General features: G+C 33.5%; 2 protein-coding genes and 1 long non-coding RNA gene across 3 annotated transcripts in view; 1 reads left to right on the top strand and 2 right to left on the bottom strand.

Moving 5' to 3' along the window:
* The window catches only part of LOC115445272, a 103,539-nt gene that overhangs the window by 12,829 nt on the left and 69,139 nt on the right, over positions 1 to 21,571 (bottom strand). Inside the window, exon 3 of the mRNA XM_030171490.2 lies at positions 18,607 to 18,743. Coding sequence (XP_030027350.1) covers positions 18,607 to 18,743 — 137 coding nt within the window. The remainder of the gene's footprint in view (positions 1 to 18,606; positions 18,744 to 21,571) is intronic.
* Positions 1,916 to 4,445, bottom strand: LOC119189549. The gene is made up of 2 exons (XR_005112467.1): positions 4,208 to 4,445; positions 1,916 to 3,773 (listed from the first exon to the last, which is right to left on the bottom strand). It is a non-coding gene; the product is annotated as an uncharacterized LOC119189549 (long non-coding RNA).
* On the top strand, positions 4,586 to 10,630 carry LOC115445273 (15-hydroxyprostaglandin dehydrogenase [NAD(+)]). The gene is made up of 5 exons (XM_030171491.2): positions 4,586 to 4,928; positions 7,685 to 7,921; positions 8,340 to 8,513; positions 8,898 to 9,046; positions 9,802 to 10,630. The coding sequence occupies exons 1-5, from the start codon at positions 4,809 to 4,811 to the stop codon at positions 9,947 to 9,949; spliced, it is 828 nt and encodes a 275-aa protein (XP_030027351.1). The 5' UTR covers positions 4,586 to 4,808; the 3' UTR covers positions 9,950 to 10,630.

Below are 21,571 nucleotides of genomic sequence, written 5' to 3'. Positions count from 1 at the left end.
TTACGCGGATACGTGCAAAAAGCATTTGTGTCTAGACATATAATTTGTGGATTTCATAAAATTACAACTGGCTAGACGATTCCAGCAAGAGTTTTACTTTAAAACGTACGCGAACCGGTGTATTTGATTTGTTTTAATTAATATTCTAGCTTAGTGTCGCGTTTCATTTGTTTCATCTTTTGTCAGGCGAATGTATTTCGGTAATTTTGGATTATATGCGAAATTTTAAGTTATCGATTTTTTTTAACATTCACAAGCAACATATCCTCCAGCTCCTTCACATGATTTAGTATCACAATGACTTCATTATCAGTAACCTTTATAAACGCAATGATTTTTGAGCAGTCACATTTAGTAACTTTCAACATTACCAACAAACTACGTCGTACAACCGCAATTTTTTCATTAATAAATCCCCAAGAGAATGCAATGCACGCCGTGTATTTCAATATTGTGATAGACCGTACGGAACGCAATAATCGACGACCGGTCGGCGAGATTCATAGTTAGCGGGGCCGGTTCATATCGCAATTGTTTTAGATGCCATTGTTAAAGGCTTTATTCGACTCAAGAGTGAATATTTCCTAACATTTTGCATCGATGATTTTCGTTTGAAAAGTTGTTATTAGTTTCTTTATTGTGGTATTTTGGATGAGTTTGGAGTGAAGTGGGTATAAGGAGACATAACATCTAAACGTTTGAAGGTGACGAGCGCATTGCATTACAATGCGACGAAATTTAATGATTCTGATGGTGTTGCTATTTTTTATTAGCAGGCGTAATGTCAAATTATTTGTCAAAATTTAAAACTGTAATAAAAAGCAAAAAGGCAGATTCCATAGGTCTGTTTCTAGTTATATTCAGTGAGGCAAACCGGCATAAATTTACCTACCGTCAAACGTAATGTGTATCATTGTCCGATATTATATTTACACGACACAAACTTACCATGAGCATTCACTACGCCGCTCTATGATAAAAGAAACCTCATTAACACATCGCATCATTCCAAGACCGCCCTTAATGACTGTACAGCAAATACCAATCTTATCAAAGGCACTTAATTTAGACAATGCTGTGTACTCGTACATGCGTCGCCTGTATCGAGATACAAGATTTCATTTCACCGTGTTTGCAGAGCAACCACTACCTCAGTTTGAAGCCGACTGTGTTCCAACATTATTTAAACAGTGCTACGTCTGTAAAATTAGTAACCGTACACGGTACACCACACTAGCAAATTTGCTCCAAGAAGTTTACTTGCAGTAGCTGTTGAACATAAGTTTCTTGCTGTGAAATACGAATAGGGCTTATATTTGCGCTAACTAGTCTTGATATCTATATAGCTGTATGGTATAATTGTAACTGTTAGAAACAAATTAGGAACCATTTCCATATGGCTGAGCATAATATATGGCCAAGGTACTGAAATATATATACACATACGTATACCATTACGTAGAAATCAAGTTACTTACTTCCAGCCTCAAATACCATTATATCCGATTTAAGAAAAAAATTATACTTTACTAACGACATGAGTCCTATGTTACTAGAATAAATAAATATTATTTATTCGAGTAACATAGGACTCAATATCTTTAACGAAATTTGGAGCCTCTTAGAAATAGAAACTGATTAATACTAGTTATACTGTAGTACTTGGAATCAGTGGTGTGGCTTGCAATAAAGAGGGCCTTATATAGAAAATCGTAGGTGGCCCTTCCAGCGCCGGATTTTATACTTTCTTTAAGTATAAACCACTCAGTTTTTGATACAACACGCCTGTGATACAACACCGGCTACTCCTCTACTTGGATCGCTCAACTGATCAGAAGGGAGGATGAAATGAAAAAAAAATGTTATAACTGTGTCTGATGACTTGAAGCAGTAAGAAATTTAAATAAAACGACGATTCTCAATATAACTTTATTTCAAATGGTTCCTGAACGATTGAAATTAATAATTGTATATATTTAAACATATAGTTAAATAGAGAACCTCCTCGTTTTGAATTCAGTTAAAAATACATTTAAATATAGTAATACATTGTCATATAGTGCCATTTACCTTCGAATATTTCATTTGTTACATTTCTTCACAGAATGCACTATTGTAGTATTGCATTCAGAGCAGTGGCTACTTTAGTTCTCTAAGAACCATTCACTGTCCACAACATTTCTATTCAACTTGTATAATACAACTTGTTTGCTTTTCTGTTGAAGTGATTTTTTTTTTTATTTTACATCAGGAGAATATTACCCACTTAAAAAGTAAATTCTTACAAAATTTCTAGTATTCATTTTGGTATTTTAATTACATGCTACATTCCAGTATCAAACAAAGACTTTCAATATTTTTTCCATTATTAGAATTTATAAAGGAAGGGGTTCAAACTTGCGATAATTCATTAATGGCTTATGAAGCAAAAAACATTGTAAAGGAAAAGGGTTAGACACATGATAATCACCAGGGTATCGAAGTACAAAACGATATGCTATGGAAAAGAGAAAGACGTTCTTTTGAAACATCCTTGCACACTCTTGAATTATTTTTGTTCTTTATTTCTTTAGAGGCTTTGAGTCCCTTCGGAAGCCGTGCCAATTCCATAGTAAAAACATAGTATAAATCATTTCCATATTACTTACAACATTGTAAATAAAAGAGCAGCTCCATCAAATTGAGAATTCGAGAGAACATTTGGAAGATGCCGATATCTTTACGGTTTTTGTTAGGAGTTCTTCTCAGAGCTTCACGGACATCTCTAGATCTAACACATTCTATAATGATACACATCTCGCTGCTTTAATGATAACAATAATCAGTTACATTGTAAGCCAATCGCAAATCCAAATAAACAAACATCTTGTTAGTAGTAGTGTTTTTAATTAAACTTCCAATTGTGTACAATGTGTCGAGACTATAAAAAATGGCCTACATTCCAACTTTAATATAAAAATGGATTTCCCGTTAAAATGTTTTATATGCGTTAAACCAGCGATGTATTCCCCATTGTTCACGTTTCATTATTTGAACATTTCCCACTTTACATGTTAATAAAACGTAATTGTTCGTGGGGAATTAATTAAAAACTCCTGTGTTAAGTGTATGTGGTTTAAAAATATTTGCCTTTTGGCGATTGCATTAATGTTAAAGTAGAAGTGTATTGTGCGTTTTAGAATGTAATAAAGATAATTATTACAAAGGTCTTCATCTATAGACCCATCCCGAAAAAATAAACAAAATAAATATACAATTACTAAATATTTTGTACGCGTAATGATTAAACTTAATTCTTATTACTTATTTTTGTATTTCTAAATATATTATGGATTAAGACCGTTTATCGGGAAGAAGAGAAAGAGAACCAAGAAATATATTATACGTTCATAAAAGTATTTTATGTTTTATATAGGCAGGTAGGTACTTAAATGATGCATCGTCATTGCCCAAAAAATGCAATTAAATTTAATTTACAATAAAACACTATAAAACTACACTGATCGTTACAAAAAATAATTATAGTTACTAGCATGTATAAAATGTGTTCAGAATTAAAAGCGGAATAAACACGTTTACAATCTACGCTCCACGTCAGCATTTTACAAGGCTCAGGTTCAAAAAAGCGTCGACAAGCGCCCCTGCTATTAGACGTTATTGTTGTGTAGTCAATGGTTGCAGCACTTGACAGCGCTTTTGCCGCTTCGTCGCGTCAACCCTTCAGAATGATTCGCCGCGGGCGGAGGGTCCTGAGTACCACCCATTGATACAGCCTTGAAATCACCATGATATATTTAGAGGACATTTTTGAATATTTGATTAGCTAAGGAACGAGGAGATTGGCTATATTTTTATTTGAGTTGGGTTTCGATTAGCGCAGTACTTAATTTCAAACAAAGAATTGATTGCCGTTTCGCATTATCGCATTAATGATATATTAGACTATGATGAGCAGAACAAACTTTAAATTATAATCTTACTAAGAAACAAACCCAAGACTAGTTTTCAAAACTAAATACTCTACGGCTGAACAAGGTGTTTCCTCCTGAATCTACACTTGAAATAATAGTCGGAAGCGTGTGCAGTTTATTGCAAAATTTTCCCAACTTAGCGAAAGCATTCTACGTATAAAGCCAGGGCGAAAACTACAATTTTAACAAAACTAAATGAACAGTAAATTAGAAACATTCAAAACTGTATAACAAACCTCGGTGTTTACTTAATATTCCCTGAGCACTGTTGTGCTTATTTATGTATACCAATACAAAAATAACGATGAAATTCTTTAGTTGAGTGACCATATTTTGCCTGAATTGTTTAAATTCTTGCCACCAATTGACAATCAAAATAAACTTTAAAACGCTTATAAGTGTGAAGCACACATAACCCGTTGTAACACAAATTAACACTAATAAAAAAAAAAAGTTTACAAGGATTTAGATAATGTCAAAAATTGTGATGCAAAAATCACATCAGCGTAACCAGTTGTTGATAAAAACTTGTGCACTATAAATAAACTGCGACATAATGTTAAATTAGCTACAAACTCTTGGCATTTAGCATTAATCTCGACTGACACTACAAGTCTTCAAATCACAAAGTAACCAAAGCTATTCAACATAATCAAAGAAAATATTTACAAAAGTAATTACCGCATTCGTTAAATCGACAATCATCGAGAGCTGGTTTTATCTCCAGATAACAATATCAGTCGGCGAGGAAATTAGTTCGATAAACGCATTGTTTTGGCTCGCCGCGCTTCACGTTCTCTCAGAAATTTAAGAAGTAAAATAAGTAATGTTTTAAATATGGCTGCGAGTGTAGTTAAACGTTCAGTTTATATAAACGACAAAGTGTTTTTGGTGACTGGTGGCGCTGCAGGAGTTGGTGCTGCTGTTGTTAGAGCATTACTAGCCGAAAATGCTAGGGTGAGTTTATTAGAACAAATGATGCAAGATTTGTATAAGAATGTAACACGAAATAGTGGTAGGTTATGTGTCAAATAAATGGAGTATGTAAAAATATATTTCGCGACTTGATTGTTTTAAGATGAAATGTTACATAAAATGAATAAAAGTGTGGGCAGAATTATGAAGACCAGAGCATAATTGTTTATTTTTCTAGTAAACACCATTGCAGTAAAGTCCATAAATAATTGATTATATCCTTGCTACAGACATTTAGGTTAGCGAAACTAAGTTGTTAATTCAATTCAGAACATAATGAGAATTGTTTCCAATTGTATTTGTATGTTGACAATATTGAATATAGTGGAGTTCTAGCTTCTATGGAAATACGGAAACATAAACATAGGGATATACATAATAGTATAGTGTAGCAATTCGCTCAGAATAAGAAGTAAATCGCAGGAGACGAAAATGGTGAAGAGGGCATAATTGTGCCGGCCATTAAGGAGTGTTTTCATCTCGTTGGTGGGATATTTTTCTTGGTCTTCACTACACTTAACATCAGGTGCAGTAAAGTCACGTTGCTGTGCAAAATATTAAAAAAATAACTCCTTATAAAATAAATCTACATAATCTCAAAACAGCTATACCGGTTTAAAAACATGTTAAATGACTTCTACACGAACTGTTAACCTTTGTAGTGTTTATGTTTTGATAATATAATTCAAGTTTAATAACATCACACAGATTTATGTGTCAATAAAACAAGTTGGTCATATCAAACATAAAACAAATATTTTTCTGGACCTTAATGTTTGTTTAATGATTATACCTTTTATTACTTCTATGTGACAAAGTACTGTGTTGATTCTAAAAACCCAAATCAACATTAAAAACAAGGAAGGAATAAACATCTATAACTTATTTATATTATTTTTCTTATATTGTAATGTATGTATTTCATTGAAATAAAACTACATTTCGGAATTTATCACGGTATTTATATTAAAATATTCTCCTGACGTTTCGAAGACTGTAGCTGAAAAATAGTTTTACTTCAATGTTTAACATTCGCGTGCGTATTTCATGTTTTTTACGTTAAGGCACATTGTTTTACATTATACGAATACTGACAGCACCGTTAATAAGGTCCGTTTTAATTAATGCAACTCAGTGTCGCTTTGAAGTGCATCTGATGAGTCGCTGTCAAATTAAGGTCAACATCTCAAAATAGTGACTATTTAACATACCCATACTAACATAAGCTCTAATGATATCTTAAGGCCTAATTTCAACATTCTCTGTTAGTTACTTTAACGGCTTATTAAATCATTTAACTGACTGTTAAGGTTTTTAAGTGTCCCACCATGCCCTAACAGATGAATATCTTCCCTAATCAAGCATTAAATTTAATTACCGCTTTAGCGGTCCGTTAAAGTCGTAACAGATGATTATAAACGTCAAAATGGACACAATTACAGAATTATTTATGAAGATGAAGATGTTCTGCAAAATATTGATTAATTGAATACCATATTACGCCGTCATAGGATTTTTAAAACACGTCGAAACTATTTTGATGAATGACATCGATTTTAGCACAAGGTTTCGATTGTCAAAATAATCTGTTTTGACTATTTTAGAAATCAGGACTAGAAATCCAATTGAACGTTTATTTGGAGTTATCACCGATAGTCAATAAATTCAAAGTAAAAGGAAACACACAACAACACTCAATCAAAACAAAACGTAGTTATCTTAAAAACATTTGTCTGTTTTTGACATAAAATTATAAACCAACTAAATTAAAAACACACAGATCACGTTTTGTTTCTGCATAGTGAGCGTCTCTTTAATTTAGTAGACGGATATCATAATATGCTCCTACGGAAAGTTGAATACATGGTCCGAAATAATAATAACCGACAGTGACAATTTGTTTAGGTCGTATTAAATTAAGAGTGAATGGTTGCGAAACATTCCCTTAATGGTTGATTTAGTAATGGGCTGTTAGACTTCCTTCATAGGACGTTCGATATTTTTACTCTGGTGTTAATTCTAATGCCCGATTACTTAACGCCGTTTAATTAAGAAATTGGTGAAATTGAACCTAAGTCATGATATGTGACAGATTTTAACAGCTGAGTTTTCTTTATTTAATGGCACGGACTCAGCTAAGAACAAGCTTTTAAATGATAGTCTAAGCTTGGTTTATTAAATAGTTCAATACATTGCCTACTTGACATTTTACTCAATAGTCAGATTGATTCAAAATCTAAGTATTCTTTGATAGACGATTATAAATCGCTTGTGTGAATACTATACTTGTTTTTTTACAAATATTACCGTCTTTTTATCTAAAATAAAGGGGCTGGATAATTAATATAAGTTTGTGATTTTTGAGCCTTAATCGATAGACAATGGTCTAAATTTGTTAATGCAAAAGTCAGTATCAAGATATTAAGCAACAACCGTAAACGAAATCAACGAGTTTTTTTTTTGATAAAAACATGACTAGCAAATAAAAGAATAACAATAATAAATTACAAAATATCTTTGTTAAAACTACTTACAAAATGTAAGTTATAAAAGCTTTGAGTTTCTACAACCCAAACCAACTTAGCTTAAGTTCGCTACACAAAATTACAAACCCGAAACGCTCAACTAACTGTCATTACCATTAAGTTTTATTTCATGCAGACATTGCAGCGAGTTCATCGTCCACAAAATTAGACTAGTACAGAGCACTTTAACAAATCGATTGTTCATTATTGCAGCACGTAGCTTTTATCGACGTGGCGGAACGCGAGGGTGCTGCCCTAGAAACCGAACTGCTAAGTAAGTTTGGCCCTTTAAGAGCCAAGTTCATAAAATGCGACGTCTCAGACGAAGATCAACTTGCCACCGCATATTTTCAAGTCGTAGATAAATACAGAAGACTGGATGGCGTTATTAACAACGCGGCGGTGCTCAGCGACTCCCGACATTACAAGAGGATGATCGATATTAATTTTGTGAGTTGAATGCGTGTTGAACTTGCGTTTATCGGATTTATATGATTCGATTAGACACGAGCGCCCTTTCGTGTTTCATATACATTTACCAATTTTGTTACGTACTTGAATTTCTATATCCCAAGGGATTCCAATAAATTGTGTTCGTTAAGGGTCTTTTTGTTGTGAATTGATGTTATAAAAGTATATGATTGCACGTTAAAAATTGGATTTTACGAGAGCGAAAATGCTTCTTTCTATTAAAATAGGATTGGAGATAGAGGTCATATTGATCGCTTACGTCGTTTTTCTTTATACTAGACCTTATATTATAAAATGTTCTTCTAATAATCTGCCTAAAGTTCGAAGAAGTTCCAAGAAGAAGCCCAGTTCTGCGAGATTTTTTACTGATTCTATTTTAAAATCTTTACAATTCCAGACGGCCACAGTGAGTAGTACGCTAAAAGCTTTAGAAAAAATGGGAGCAGATAAAGGAGGAAACGGTGGAGTTATCGTTAACATATCTTCATTGTTAGCTCTGGACCTTTCAAGTCATTTACCCGTATACTCTGCGACCAAGACAGCTGTTCTTCAATTCAGTATTGCAATGGGGGTGAGTAGTATTAAATTGTTAAGTTATGGGTTTAGAGATAAATGATGCTGATACGAATTAATATTTATACAAATTATAATACCAACTTTTATCCTACGTTTATTCTGTATAAAGTGTAAGTTGTAAGGAAAATAAATCTTGAAGGAGATCGTATCGTTAAAAGAATAGTTGTAAAGTATTAATGTAATTTAAGTTCGTCACTATCTGCCTAGAATGTACATGACTGCTCATCGAATTGAGTTGCAACTATACTGTACATAATCAACACAACTGAACTTTCCATTCATCTTATTTTTCACAAACCCCATATTGTCAGAGTTGACACTCAGCTACTTTTGTTTTTTAAATGATATAAGAGAAACATAAACGGTTTCAAAATTTCAGTCGGAAGAGTATTTCGCGAAAACACAAGTACGAGTGGCGACAGTGTGCCTCGGTCCGACAGACACTGCGATCCTGAACAGGACGAACTTGGAAAACTTTGATAAAGACTCCACGGCGCACCTCACGTCGCGCGTTCCCGTAAGGCAGAGGTAATATTCTTGTCACAACTACACCAGATATTTCTTAGCTGTTATAATTGTGTGTCAGATGGTTCTTGGAATTTTTCTCGTTAAAAATGAAATTACTTTCATAGTTTCATACGCTACGTTATTATGTGAAATGGGTTTGTTTTATTTCTTACGGGCTTTTATAAGAATGGTCTCGAGGAAATCGAGGATTTCTTTAGATTCTTGAAGAGAATATAAGGCAAATGGGTATATTATCAAATCCGACTAACGAGGACTATTTTAATTAAAAGTCCAAAACTAATAGCTTATTACTTCGACAAACTAAGATGAATGAATGAAGCCGACTTTCGGTCACGGCAACCAATCTTAACGAAAACAAGCCAGGAGATATTATAATGCCCAAGTATGAACGCAATGCACAGGTGCAATTTTTGTTCCTCTCTCATAGTCCGAAGAGACGGCATTTCGACATGACCGGAGAAATATAATGTGCAGGATCAACGGCTTTACGTCCTTTCCGTGGCACGGGAATATCACACCGTAAATTTTTTGACTCCGAGTTGTGAGTGAATAATTTTTGAGATAAAAAAACCCGTCACTATAATTTTTGTCTCGACCCAGGATTCGAACTAAAAAAATCAGCGCGGTAGTCGAAGTCGTACTGCGTCCTCATTACAATTACGCTATCGAGGTAGACAATCTAATATAAACAGTTCTCATCAATGGGCTTTTTCTTTAACTATCTCTGTTATTAATGTTTGCTATTTGGTTTTCAGGGTCGAAGCAGCAGCTAATGGCGTAATAGAAGTGATCAAATCAGCTAAAAGCGGTGCAACGTGGATAGTTGCGAACGACCAGCCAGCCTACGACTGTTCGGGTAACATCGCCGAAGCCTACCAAGTGTTGTCCAAGACACAAGTTTAGATATTAAGAAAATTCATAATACTTGAACAATTTTATGAAGAGATTTTTTTTATGATGGATGTCAGGTATTTGGGAAAGGACAATATCAAAACGCATAGAAATCTTACCTACGAGTATGTAATGATTTTGATTTTTGACGATATTTCAATGTTTTAGTTTGGGGATCCTTCATTTTCAAGTATAGGTATATACTATAAATTTGTAGTATTATAAATATCCTAACTTCCCTCTAAGATACACGTATTCACGACTCCAAACATAAAAGTAATTTTATAAACATTAAAGAAGTTCCTAATGTAAAATGCTTACTAATTAAGGAGTATTATAGTGTTTGTGAAGAATATTAATTTCTGTTCTGACCAACATGATATTGTATATTATTTATATTTAATATAAAACACATTATTTAGCGTCGGGAAAGACAAAAGTAGGACACACTTCACGTTTAGAACATGTTGAAGTGATACTACTATGGTTATACTATGGTTTATATAAGTAAATGTATTTTTTATTTACGAACATAAAAAATATTTTTTTTGTCAAATCTATTGCAAGCTCTGTCATTACCCTGATTATGAATGACAAAGAAACTATTTTGTAAAAAAATCTAATATTAACTCTGTAATTATCTTGAATATCAATGACATAAAATAACGAATAAAAGGTGGAAAAAGTACGCAACTTGTAGTGTTTTGTATTTAAAAATGAAGTCCAGCATCATAGAGCGCTTCGATGTCCAATATTTTATCATTCTCCATTTTAAATATTAAAATAAAGTCGAAAATTAAACCGCCACCAATTGATATTACGGACACTGAGTGACGAGGATCATCAATAAAATGTCGGAATTCCACGTCAATGCAATTTCCATTCCTCACACCCGACGTTTCTGTGTGTTCATTTATTATACTGATTTTTTGGTTCAGAGCACCGTATGAGTTGTTTTCTGTGATCATTGTATTTAATTTATCGTTATCTTTTAAATTATTTACTGGAATTAAAATATTTTACCGACGTATATATTATATGCGGTTTTAAGGTTTGGATTTTAACTTTATTTAAAAAAAATATCTTTAATTCCATGTACCTAGATAGTTGTCGGCACTCACACATTTTAATGAAAGCAATTTTAGATCATCGTTAAGTTATCTAGTAATTGTATATTGCTACGTTTTTACCTGATTGAATAAATTAAAATAAACCAGAAAAATTATTCTTATAGAAATAATTGAAAGTCAAAATTACACGTAACATTTCGCCTATTTTTATATTCATTTCAGCTCCAAAATTATAAAACCACGAACCATTGGGGTAACTCGTAAAGTTAACAAGAAATGTAATCACCGCCGTAATTATCTCCAACTCTCCATCTAAACCGCACGCGGTATGAGCACTTGGCAGGCAAAATGCAGTTGTCTATGTTAGGGCCGGTACTTCTGGGATTTAGCTAATTTATGCGCCTGGATTCTCTCTTTGCACCAAAATGCTCGTGTGGCGAAGCAAAATACCCGAGCATTTTAAAGTGAAATTTTAACGTTCAAAAGGGTATTATGGAGAGTAGGGTTTAATGAGAGAGCTCTTATATTGTTGTTTAAATATCATAGTTTGTTTGTACATCGGAGAGTTCTGGCAAGATTTAACTTGCCTCGTCTAAGAAAGCTGGCACGAATTTACTCATTTTATATAAGTTTAAAGAAAATCCGAATTGCCAGTGCAATTATAAACTTAAACGGTTGTTTGGAACTTGGAGATACTTTATACAAGTTTAAAGGACGTAATGAGTTAAAAACATAAAAGGATTTTTTGTATTTTTTATATTCTGCAATAAAATCGATAATTGTCATTATTATAATAAAAATCTCGGCACTCATTAGCTGCTGTTTTCAAACAACGACACTAATCGGTTTTTCTAGATCCTTCGCGAAAATATACCAATCAAACCATTTTTTTTATATGCTTACAAGTCACTTATTGTGATTTATCTCCGAGATCTGATCAACGATTAAGATTGAAATCTTTTATAGAAAACGGCGTAAATAGCATTCGTAAAATTACTAAATTTGACGAAACTGTGTATAAACACAATTAACATACATACGATTAAATAGACCAAATCCACCCCAAATCCCACGTAACACTAATACATGCCAACATTTAACACGAATTACCCAGCATCCATAACCAACTACTTCATCGTATCCCTAATTAATAATTCAACAGCATTAAGTCAAGGCACATCTGACGGGATCGAACGAACACTCGCCAAATCCTACTCCGACGTGTTTAACTATTCACTTGGTTTCATCCACTCTAAATTACAGCAGTGATTTAGCATAAATGAGTGGTTTTCTTTAAATATTTACGTTGGGAATCGATGGAACTGCTGATTGCAAGTCCATGTCTGCAGGGGGACGGCTTATACGATCCTCACGTACGGCGACGTCTTTCCTGGTGTATGAGGCTATAAAAATAAGGCTGTGTTTACTCCGTTATTAGAATGAACCTCTATATTGAAGCTAAGGGATTGGGAGTCGTGCCTGCGGTTGTCATTCTCTGCTTAAATTTTGGAATGAGTAATAATATTAAGTTCGTGAACATCAAGGGAATTATTGTCTCGCTCTTACTTTAGAGCGCATCAAAGGATAGAAGCACGACTATTGGGTATCTAGTCTTAGTCAGTTTTTACAGTCACCGTGACCGAAAACGGCTAGGCATCATCATCAGAAGCTCATAAATGCAACAAGATGGCGTCGCTTAAAACATCATTACTGTACCCATTTGCGGTATTAAAAAATTTAAAATACAAAATGCCACTTAACCAGAATTCAGAACAAAGGAAGGGTTGGAAAAAATATTTAATCTCCAAAACGAAAACGCCACTTTTATTTACCTGCGAGGGGAGAATAAATTTCGAAAGGAAACAGGCGCAAGGTCGGAGTGTTTTTTACGACTCCATATTTTTTGTACCATTCGCTTTTACGCTTTGTGGAAATCAATGAAAGTTTTTTCATAGTTTTGAGGCCTTTCAATGACCGAACTTTGCGGGTCAGTTTTAATCCAGTTGTTCTGATGCCTTCGCGTGGAATTTATTTTCAAATCACTTTGGGTCAGTCATACGAGTTTTTTTTATATCTCACCTATAGTTTGTTTCACATATAGTTTGTTTAAATTTTCATAGCAGCATGCAGCGTTTTATTGTATTTTTAAAACTGTTAATTACGTATCAATATATTGTTACTCTTTCGTTATATATTTTATTCATTTTCCAAATAACTGACTAAAATTACAAATTAATTGTTAAATATTTATAACGTCATATTATATATCTCCAGTTATTACATCTTGTGGATCTATACGTCCATTTCCATTAACTACGTACCTTATCATCATTTGAATACAAACAAACTCATTTAAACTCGCTTGGTGAACGTAACAAGAAACTTTACCCGAAAACACACACAACTCTCAAAAAAAACAACCCATCCATTAACCTCATGAAACACAAACATTGAACAAGTCAGAACAAATACAATATTTCACTCAATTACAAAACAACACGTATTGAGTAAGTAAACGTTATCGAGCAGAAGAAACAAACACAATTTCCGGTCACCGCGTGGTCGGTGGTGACGGCTGACCTGTTTAGGCGCAGGGGGAGCCTGCCTTACCCGCATGGCAAAAGTACCTTTCTAGCCATGTCTAGTGCAATGTATTTATAATGACCATTACAAGATGCATCATGCAACAACAGATCATTCTAGAATTAAGGATGTCTAAATACTTTGTGGTTTGATTTCTCAATCCAGCTATGCACATGAAACGGTCAACCTGATAAAATTATATCAAGATCATGTATTGAACTGAAGGGAGATTTAACGTGTATGTATACATGTTTCAAATAATTGATACTTCAATATCAACGATCCTTTCAATAGAAAGGCTTGAATCAACTTTAAATTGCTAAAAATGTTGGCATTACTACGCAGGATTTATTTTTAAGGTACGATTTCAAACATGAGAACGGCTGTAATCTGCTTGTGTAAAAATAATACATGCGGCAGCAAATAACGATTTATACGACACGGAAGTACTGTAGTTTAATTTAATCTTATAAAATGGTGTCTGCGGTTACCAGTTGCAATATGCCGCTGCTTGTAGCTTAATGCGATTTTACTCTTATTCTATACCGAGTTAGGTATTTTTTAGAATGTTAGCTATTTTGACGGTTGGCAGGCTAATTATATTAAGGTCCTCTGATATTAATCTCCCTTGCTTTTATAAAATTACAACATCCGAAGAATCATGAATACGTTGCTGGCCTTACAGAAAAATAAATTCCATAAATGTCATAATAAACAATAGAAATTGGAAAGCTATTATTCCAGTTGGTATAGATTTTTTTTTAAACTGGAGTACTATTCCGATCAAGCCGGTCTATCTATCGTTGTTGACATAATATATATCCGAAATAATTTCGGCCAGAGAGCAGCTAACTACGACATTATTTTGCACAAATGTGTGTGAGAGTGCTGTTCCTTCACTCTCACAGTCAAACAACTACGCCACCGAGGGGGTCAAAATAATATTTTAGATAGTATACATTATGAAAACAAACAACGACAAACGTGTGTATTGTGTACCTTGACCCAGCAGAACTGCATGAAAAGATTGATGAAGATTAAGGAAGAGAGAAGTATGCCAAAGTCGTGCAAAATGGCAATCCATAGTCTCTGCCTACCTCTATGGGATAGAGGCGTGATACTATGTATTTGTGTATAAACGTGTCAACAACTCATTAATCATACACACTGACTGCAATACAACTAGAATATTACGTAACAGGCACTGAAAAACGACTTGTGGACACGATATACAACGTCGGTCTATTTGGATTGTTATTCCTTATCTTATTTTTACGATTTTATTTGAATATATTAAGCTATTTGAACATGTAGAACTAACCTGCAAGAAATTATGGTTCTTATAAGTAATATTGATAGTTTCTGTTTTAAAATTGTATTGGTGTAAACAATTGTTGCCTAGTCAAATAAATAAATAGATCCCTCGTCATCCAGGCTCGGTAAAGATGCCTTTTTACAATCGCTAACGATAATAGAAAACAAAAAAAGTTTATTGGAATGACATATCTTGACGATAGATTTATTGTTGACAAACCATAGCAAAGTGACTACACTGCTATAGCATTCATTATTGTAAGACTACATGTTACGTCTCATCAAACAATGTTTCATAGATTCGTCACACAAATGTTTAAATTTATTAATGATTTAAAACAACCAAATTAATATTGGTACATCAATTTCATAAAACAGAAGATAGCCTAGAGCTGCGATTTATATAAATCCAATTACTGCAGTGATGTTAGCCTGGATATGACTGGAGGCGATGTGTGTCGTATCGTGTCCAATCTGAACAATAATATTCTAAAGCTGCACGAACATAGTCCTTGGTAAATTCATTGTTATATATTATCTATGGCGATAATAAAGCTTCATAGTAAATCAACAATTGCATAATTTTGTAGAGAATTTGATAGTGTTCGTATACCAGGAAGGATATTTCCCCAAACTAATTAGATATTCTAAGAGTAATGTCGACGCATTTGTAAATTCAAATTTATCCGCGCGGAAATTCCGAAATAAAACATATAAAAAATGCACGTCAGCTTGAAAATGCAGGAAATCTTACAGCGTACCCTTACAAAATATTCCGTGAATAATGGTCGCCATATTTTACATCTGAGATTCGTTCGCTTGCAAAAATATTTGAAGCGGAATTGTAAAATTCACAATATTGTTGGATGTTAAAAATGTGGGACACGTTCGGGGCTTACAAATAAGAATTCGATAACTAATTACAGTTTTCCTAATTATATGGAAATTAAATCCGTCCGTAACGAACGACTGGCGAAATTAAACAGCGAATAATGAAGAGAAACTTGAAAACAAAGTGTTTCGAAACGCTAATGAGCCGGCGAGGCGGGTGGCTGTGGTGGAATTGTATGCGCCTTATTACGCTATGCAAGAGCTAAGTCCTGCAGCCGACCCGATTCCAATCATAATGAATCGTGTCCTGCTTAGAAAATCAAATTGAAAGTAGGCAATCGTATTGAGGTTGTGAAATAAAAAAAATATTTTATTACGTTAATATGTCAATTGGGGTGCTAAGTAATTCTTGATACGTATCATAAAATATTATTAACTGGAACTGATGAGAGCTGATAGATATTAAACAGTCAAAATCTAACTTGCCTTAATCTAAAAGTTTATTAGCTGTTCTTTTTATTGGACCAAATAGTATTCTCAATCGAATGGGAAGATTTAAATGGAACTAAAAAGTGTTCAGTGATCTAGGTCGCCACAGTAGCCGTAAACCAAACCGAACTCGTACTCTTAAACACTTTATAAAAATCCATCTGTCTAAAATTTAATTCACACTCACTTGTATAGAAAGAAATAGTTATAACGTAAATTATTAATATTACCTATTTTAATAAACATATTATAACATTAAATTCAAATCCTTTATACACCTCTTTCGCAAACAAAATGTGCAATTTCTAAAACAAATTAAATTTCCAAGAACGTCAATTTGCGAAACTGGAAAAGAATTGTAGGAATGTTACAGAACACTGTAACAGAAAATTGAACGTTAATAATCATTCTTTTGAGTAATTTTATTGCAAAAGCGAAATTAACTTTGGAGAACAATATTTAATTGAATACGTTCTAAAAAGGGAAAAAAATGTACATAAAATGTTACGACACTTTTACTGTTACGGAAGTGAAAGTAATAAAAATTGGAAGGTTGAGCAAGAAAATATAGAGTGTAAGGCATGATATTCCCTTCCAGCAATAATTGCTAAATAAAAGGACCCAGGTGACCTATTATAATAATAAATATAGACTTAGTAGTACCAATAGAACACGCATTTGCAATTATATATTTTTCTACGTCAACTGGTGAATGTGGCAAAAAGAAAAGTGAATTATTAACAATTTATAAAACATTGGAGACATTTTCTACTTTACCAATTATTGACAATAATAATGTAGTCACTGGGCCCGATTATGATATAGAGCTAGTTGTTAGCATCTTTTGCAAAGAACAAAGTACAGCTGTGGATACGAAAGATCATTGTTGTCTATTTTATTTTGCTCACTTTATACAATAATTATATTGTTAAGAGGGACTTGAATGCCACTTGAAGTCTTTGTTTACATAAATATTATAGGTATTTGCTATAAGTCAACCTTTTTTGCATAAAAATATCTATGCAAAACGATATAATACCCCTAAGATTTATATTTATACATATAATAAAGCTAATACTTGTAAGCTGCTATTACTATTGTCTATAATTTGCATCTAGTGCTGCAATAGGTTACTAAGTCGAGTGTCTGATAGTATTTGGCAACCGCCGACAATAGTATTCAGCTTTTGTGTGTTCAAGCATTAATGTATTGTTTGGATATATGGATGCGGGTGTGTACGTAACTCCATTCCTAATGTGATTTGAGTGCGAAATCTGTTTTCGATATCTTTGGTTTTCCTTTCGGGTTGTTTGTTTGCTACTTTAAAGAGAAGATTATATTTTTGTTTCTCCAGGTATATCGAATATTAGTAATTGAGGCATTTTTAATAATGCATTATTCAAAACAAGAACGGCTTTGAATTCTAAATCTATTTTTAAAACTGGACGTCGCTTTTATCTACTGCTTCTTCCTTTAATAAATTAAATAAACGCCTTTATTACTTATGTTAATCTGGTTATTACCTGAATTGTCTGAACTATCACTTAATATAATTAAAATACCATATCTTTATTACTTTGTCACGTCCTTAATCTAGTGGCAACGTAGGTACGTGTTCTGTACAACATGAGGGCAGGAATTCTATCTTTATTTTCGTTTTCTTACATGATTTGCCTCCAAAGAAACTCTCAAGAGTAATAATAGTACATTGCACCGAACCCATATTATAGTGTGTTGAGGTAATGTGGAAGAACGAGACTGTGATATTAGTACCGAATAATATTTAAAAGAAATAAATAATGAGCTCCTTCGCGTAACAAGTCCAACCATGAAATCATGCACCATCACATCCGAATTCAAACTACATATGAAATTCGGTAACATACAAGAAAATTTACGGGTGAAGGGAGACAAGTTGTGCACAATAGATACCGGGCGCCAACACTTCCAAGGTAGCTATAAAAGAACTGCCTGACAGCACATTTTTCATACTCGTTTGTAAGTCTCGGCCCTTGAAAAAGGGCGTTATTTTTTCTCATTTTGGCACGGACGCGAGAGTTTTTTCACGGACTGTTAAAGCCGCGAGTCATGTCCTATTGTGAAGTAATTAGATGTTTAAACAATCCTTGACAATCTAAAGTCGGGATAAATATTAAAAAAAAATAATTATAATTTCCTATTTTAATTGTTATTATCACAGAATTCACCCAACGACAATGTATGATATCAGTTAAGTATATTTTTAACATCATGGCGATTTACGGTACGAAGTAAACCGATCAGGTTATATGATTGCAAGTAAAACCTGCCATTTTACAACAGAAATACGAGTGTTTCGTCTCTTCAAAGATTCACATCCAAAGTGAAGTTTAGTATTGTTACCTGCACTAAGTCACCGTGGATGCCGCCCGCAGCAGCTATCGTCAGGAGACAAACGTAAGGTACCAGGTCCTCACGAGGTCTGTGCAACTCCAACTCATAAGTTCGCCCAATATCACCGTAGTAAGTTTTGTTGCAACCTGTGACAAAGAGAAGAAATATCAATAAAACATACCATATGGCATAAAAATAGCATTGTATTCAGACAAATTTAATCAAGTTAATCGGGACAACACCTAACATTATGTTAATCAAAAAAGAATTCATGATAAAAACAAATGAAATAGAATCAAAGAGATCGCATACAAAGCCAAAGAAAATAGTAAGAGAATTGTAAAACAGGAAATATCTCGCTCAGTTCACAAATGATATGACACAGTATCATATAACGGAAAATAGTTTCCACATCTATGACCACGCTTCAATACTTTTCCATTTATAAAAGTATTCACCCAAGAGATTGATATAAACCGTGTAGAACGTAAAAGTCCGCCAGTCTTAAAACCCTACTCTCTTTACTTTATAGCCCTTTATACACATAAAAAAATATCATATCTTATCCTAACACAAAGTTGAATACACCCGACGGTATACCTATTTTTAACATGAAATAAGAAAAATGTTTACCTTCCTTCGTAGCAAACAAACGAGTTGTAACTTAGACAAAGCAAAGTTGTAGCTTAAGTCGTGACAGCAAGTTCTGTACTGTAGTTCAGGAAAACTTGTCAGTCTCACAACGACAGTCAGCTTTCAAGTTGATTGCCCAAACAATGATTGTATATGTGTAAGTGTAAATAATGCCTCGGTGGCGTAGTTGTACTGCATGCGCGGTGCGGCTGCGCTCTTAGGTTCTGGATTCGAATCCCGAGTCGGGTAAAGTGTTATTTGGGTGTTTCTGCTTAGTATCAGCACGGACTCCGAAATTCGTGCCCAATATATCGATAGCCTCGCCCCTCATCATGAGACGGAATACATTTGGAGAAAAGTGGGTGCCCTGGTTGCGCATCTGTGTAGGTACTCCTTCGGGAATAAATGCATGATGTGTGTAAGTAAAATATTCGTACAGTTGCAGTTTCTAGAATAACTGTTCACTTTTATGTAGATTAGCTCGTTTTAAATAAAATAGGTTTTAATTTTTTTCCTTTAGTATTTCAGTATCACGTTCTAAACCTTAATAAAACGAAATAATATTCAGACCACTACGTAGTATAAACATTTATACGCAAGATTTTTATGTTATACGGCATAACACCATAAAAATAGGACTGAATTCAGAAAAAATTAATCACGTTATATGACATCACTGGAACATTTTATTCCGATAAGGCACATAATGATTGCAAAGCAAAGATAGCTAGGCAGAGTCTAATAATTTACGAAATTGCTTACTTTGAATATGAGGTTAAACCTTTTGGCATTAAACGGAATTTAGGTATTCACAGAAATGAGTACACAGATATTCATGTAATTTGTCTACATTGAAATGAAAGGGTGATGACGTCACGAGATTTACTTTATATACTGAAAACAATCTGATGAGTAAGTGCTGGCTTAAGGCTTTACGACGTGCTTCAAAGCATTTGCAAATTGAAATTGTCCAATTAGTAATTGAAACGTATCGTTTATAACACAATGGTATTCTAACTTATTTCAATAGTCAATAGGGTGTATTTTTGTACTTCCTCAAGTTTATTACTTATCTATATGCCAAATAAATGTCTTCAATAGTAGATTTAGTGGATGTAACGCTCTTGTCAGAAAAGTTAAGTATGTTCTTTTTTTATTTTTTCAGTGTAAGCAGATCTAGTGATATTTTATTTGTAATAACATGTTGTAATTTTATTTAAACTAACTGCGTTAAACTTGAGTATTGTCTTCACTTTGGAATAATTATTCATGAAAATCACTGTTATTACAATATAATTGAATGTTATAAGTGTTGCTGAGAAAAACGCTATGAGAGTAATTGTACATAAGTACCTAACGACTCAGCTATAAAATTAGTAGTACTGTATCTTGTAAGCGATTTACGTGTGAATTTCTATTTTTCGTTCGAAATTTCGAAAGCTGTCCATAAACCCTCCTGTTTATAGTCCACACCTTAGAGATTCGTAAAAAATCTTTCCTATTATATGACATTTTACATACCTACTGTAGCGGCTCTGGAGGTCAAAATGTTAAGATCAACAAGCAGAATAGACTTGTATATTATAATTCTCTTGAGTGCCAAATCAGCTGATTATAACGCTCAGAATTCAACAATACGAACAATCTCGAACAATTACAGAACAACGTCGCTTTGACGAAACTAATAAATTATTCAAAATTTTCTTCCACTAAGACCTTTGTCAAATATAAATGATGCTTAAACTTGTACTTAAAAGGGGACTTTGTGAATGAATTCAAATTAGCTATGTCATACTTATTATAAATGACTGATGTATATGAAATAGCTGGTGTCTAAATTAATTTAAATTAATTAGTTTCTTGCATTTATCGCAACCGAAAAGCACTCATACGCCAAACTATTATCAAAGTCATATAAGTAACCTAACATTTTCCTCTTATAAAAGAGAAAACCGAATGAACACTGGTTTTATACGGTAAACGCTCAATTTGCTCGTAGACTATACAAGTTTATATTTGTACACGCGCAATCATTCGAATGAGCTCATTACGCTTCCCATATGCCGTGTCACGAATTTTAACCAAAACTCCGGGTAACTTTATTGCCTTTTAAAAGGAAATTGTCAAATAATACGCTGATAATTACGAATGGATTTTATTTAATTTGTTTGATTTCATTAATAAAGCACGTTGATTGAGTTCCGAATTTAATCTATTTGGTAACTATTATGTCGACTGAATATCGAGACGAACAAGCCGTTCGTCTGTTGTCAACCGCCGCGCCTGCTCATAAATAATATCAACATAATATTTGAACATTGAATTACAAAGTATTACTAAC

Source organism: Manduca sexta, chromosome 17 (assembly GCF_014839805.1).
Source record: "Manduca sexta isolate Smith_Timp_Sample1 chromosome 17, JHU_Msex_v1.0, whole genome shotgun sequence".
NCBI classification, from domain to species: domain Eukaryota; kingdom Metazoa; phylum Arthropoda; class Insecta; order Lepidoptera; family Sphingidae; genus Manduca; species Manduca sexta.
Note: the sequence above shows the minus strand (reverse complement) of the source record. Positions and strands in the feature narration are given on the sequence as shown.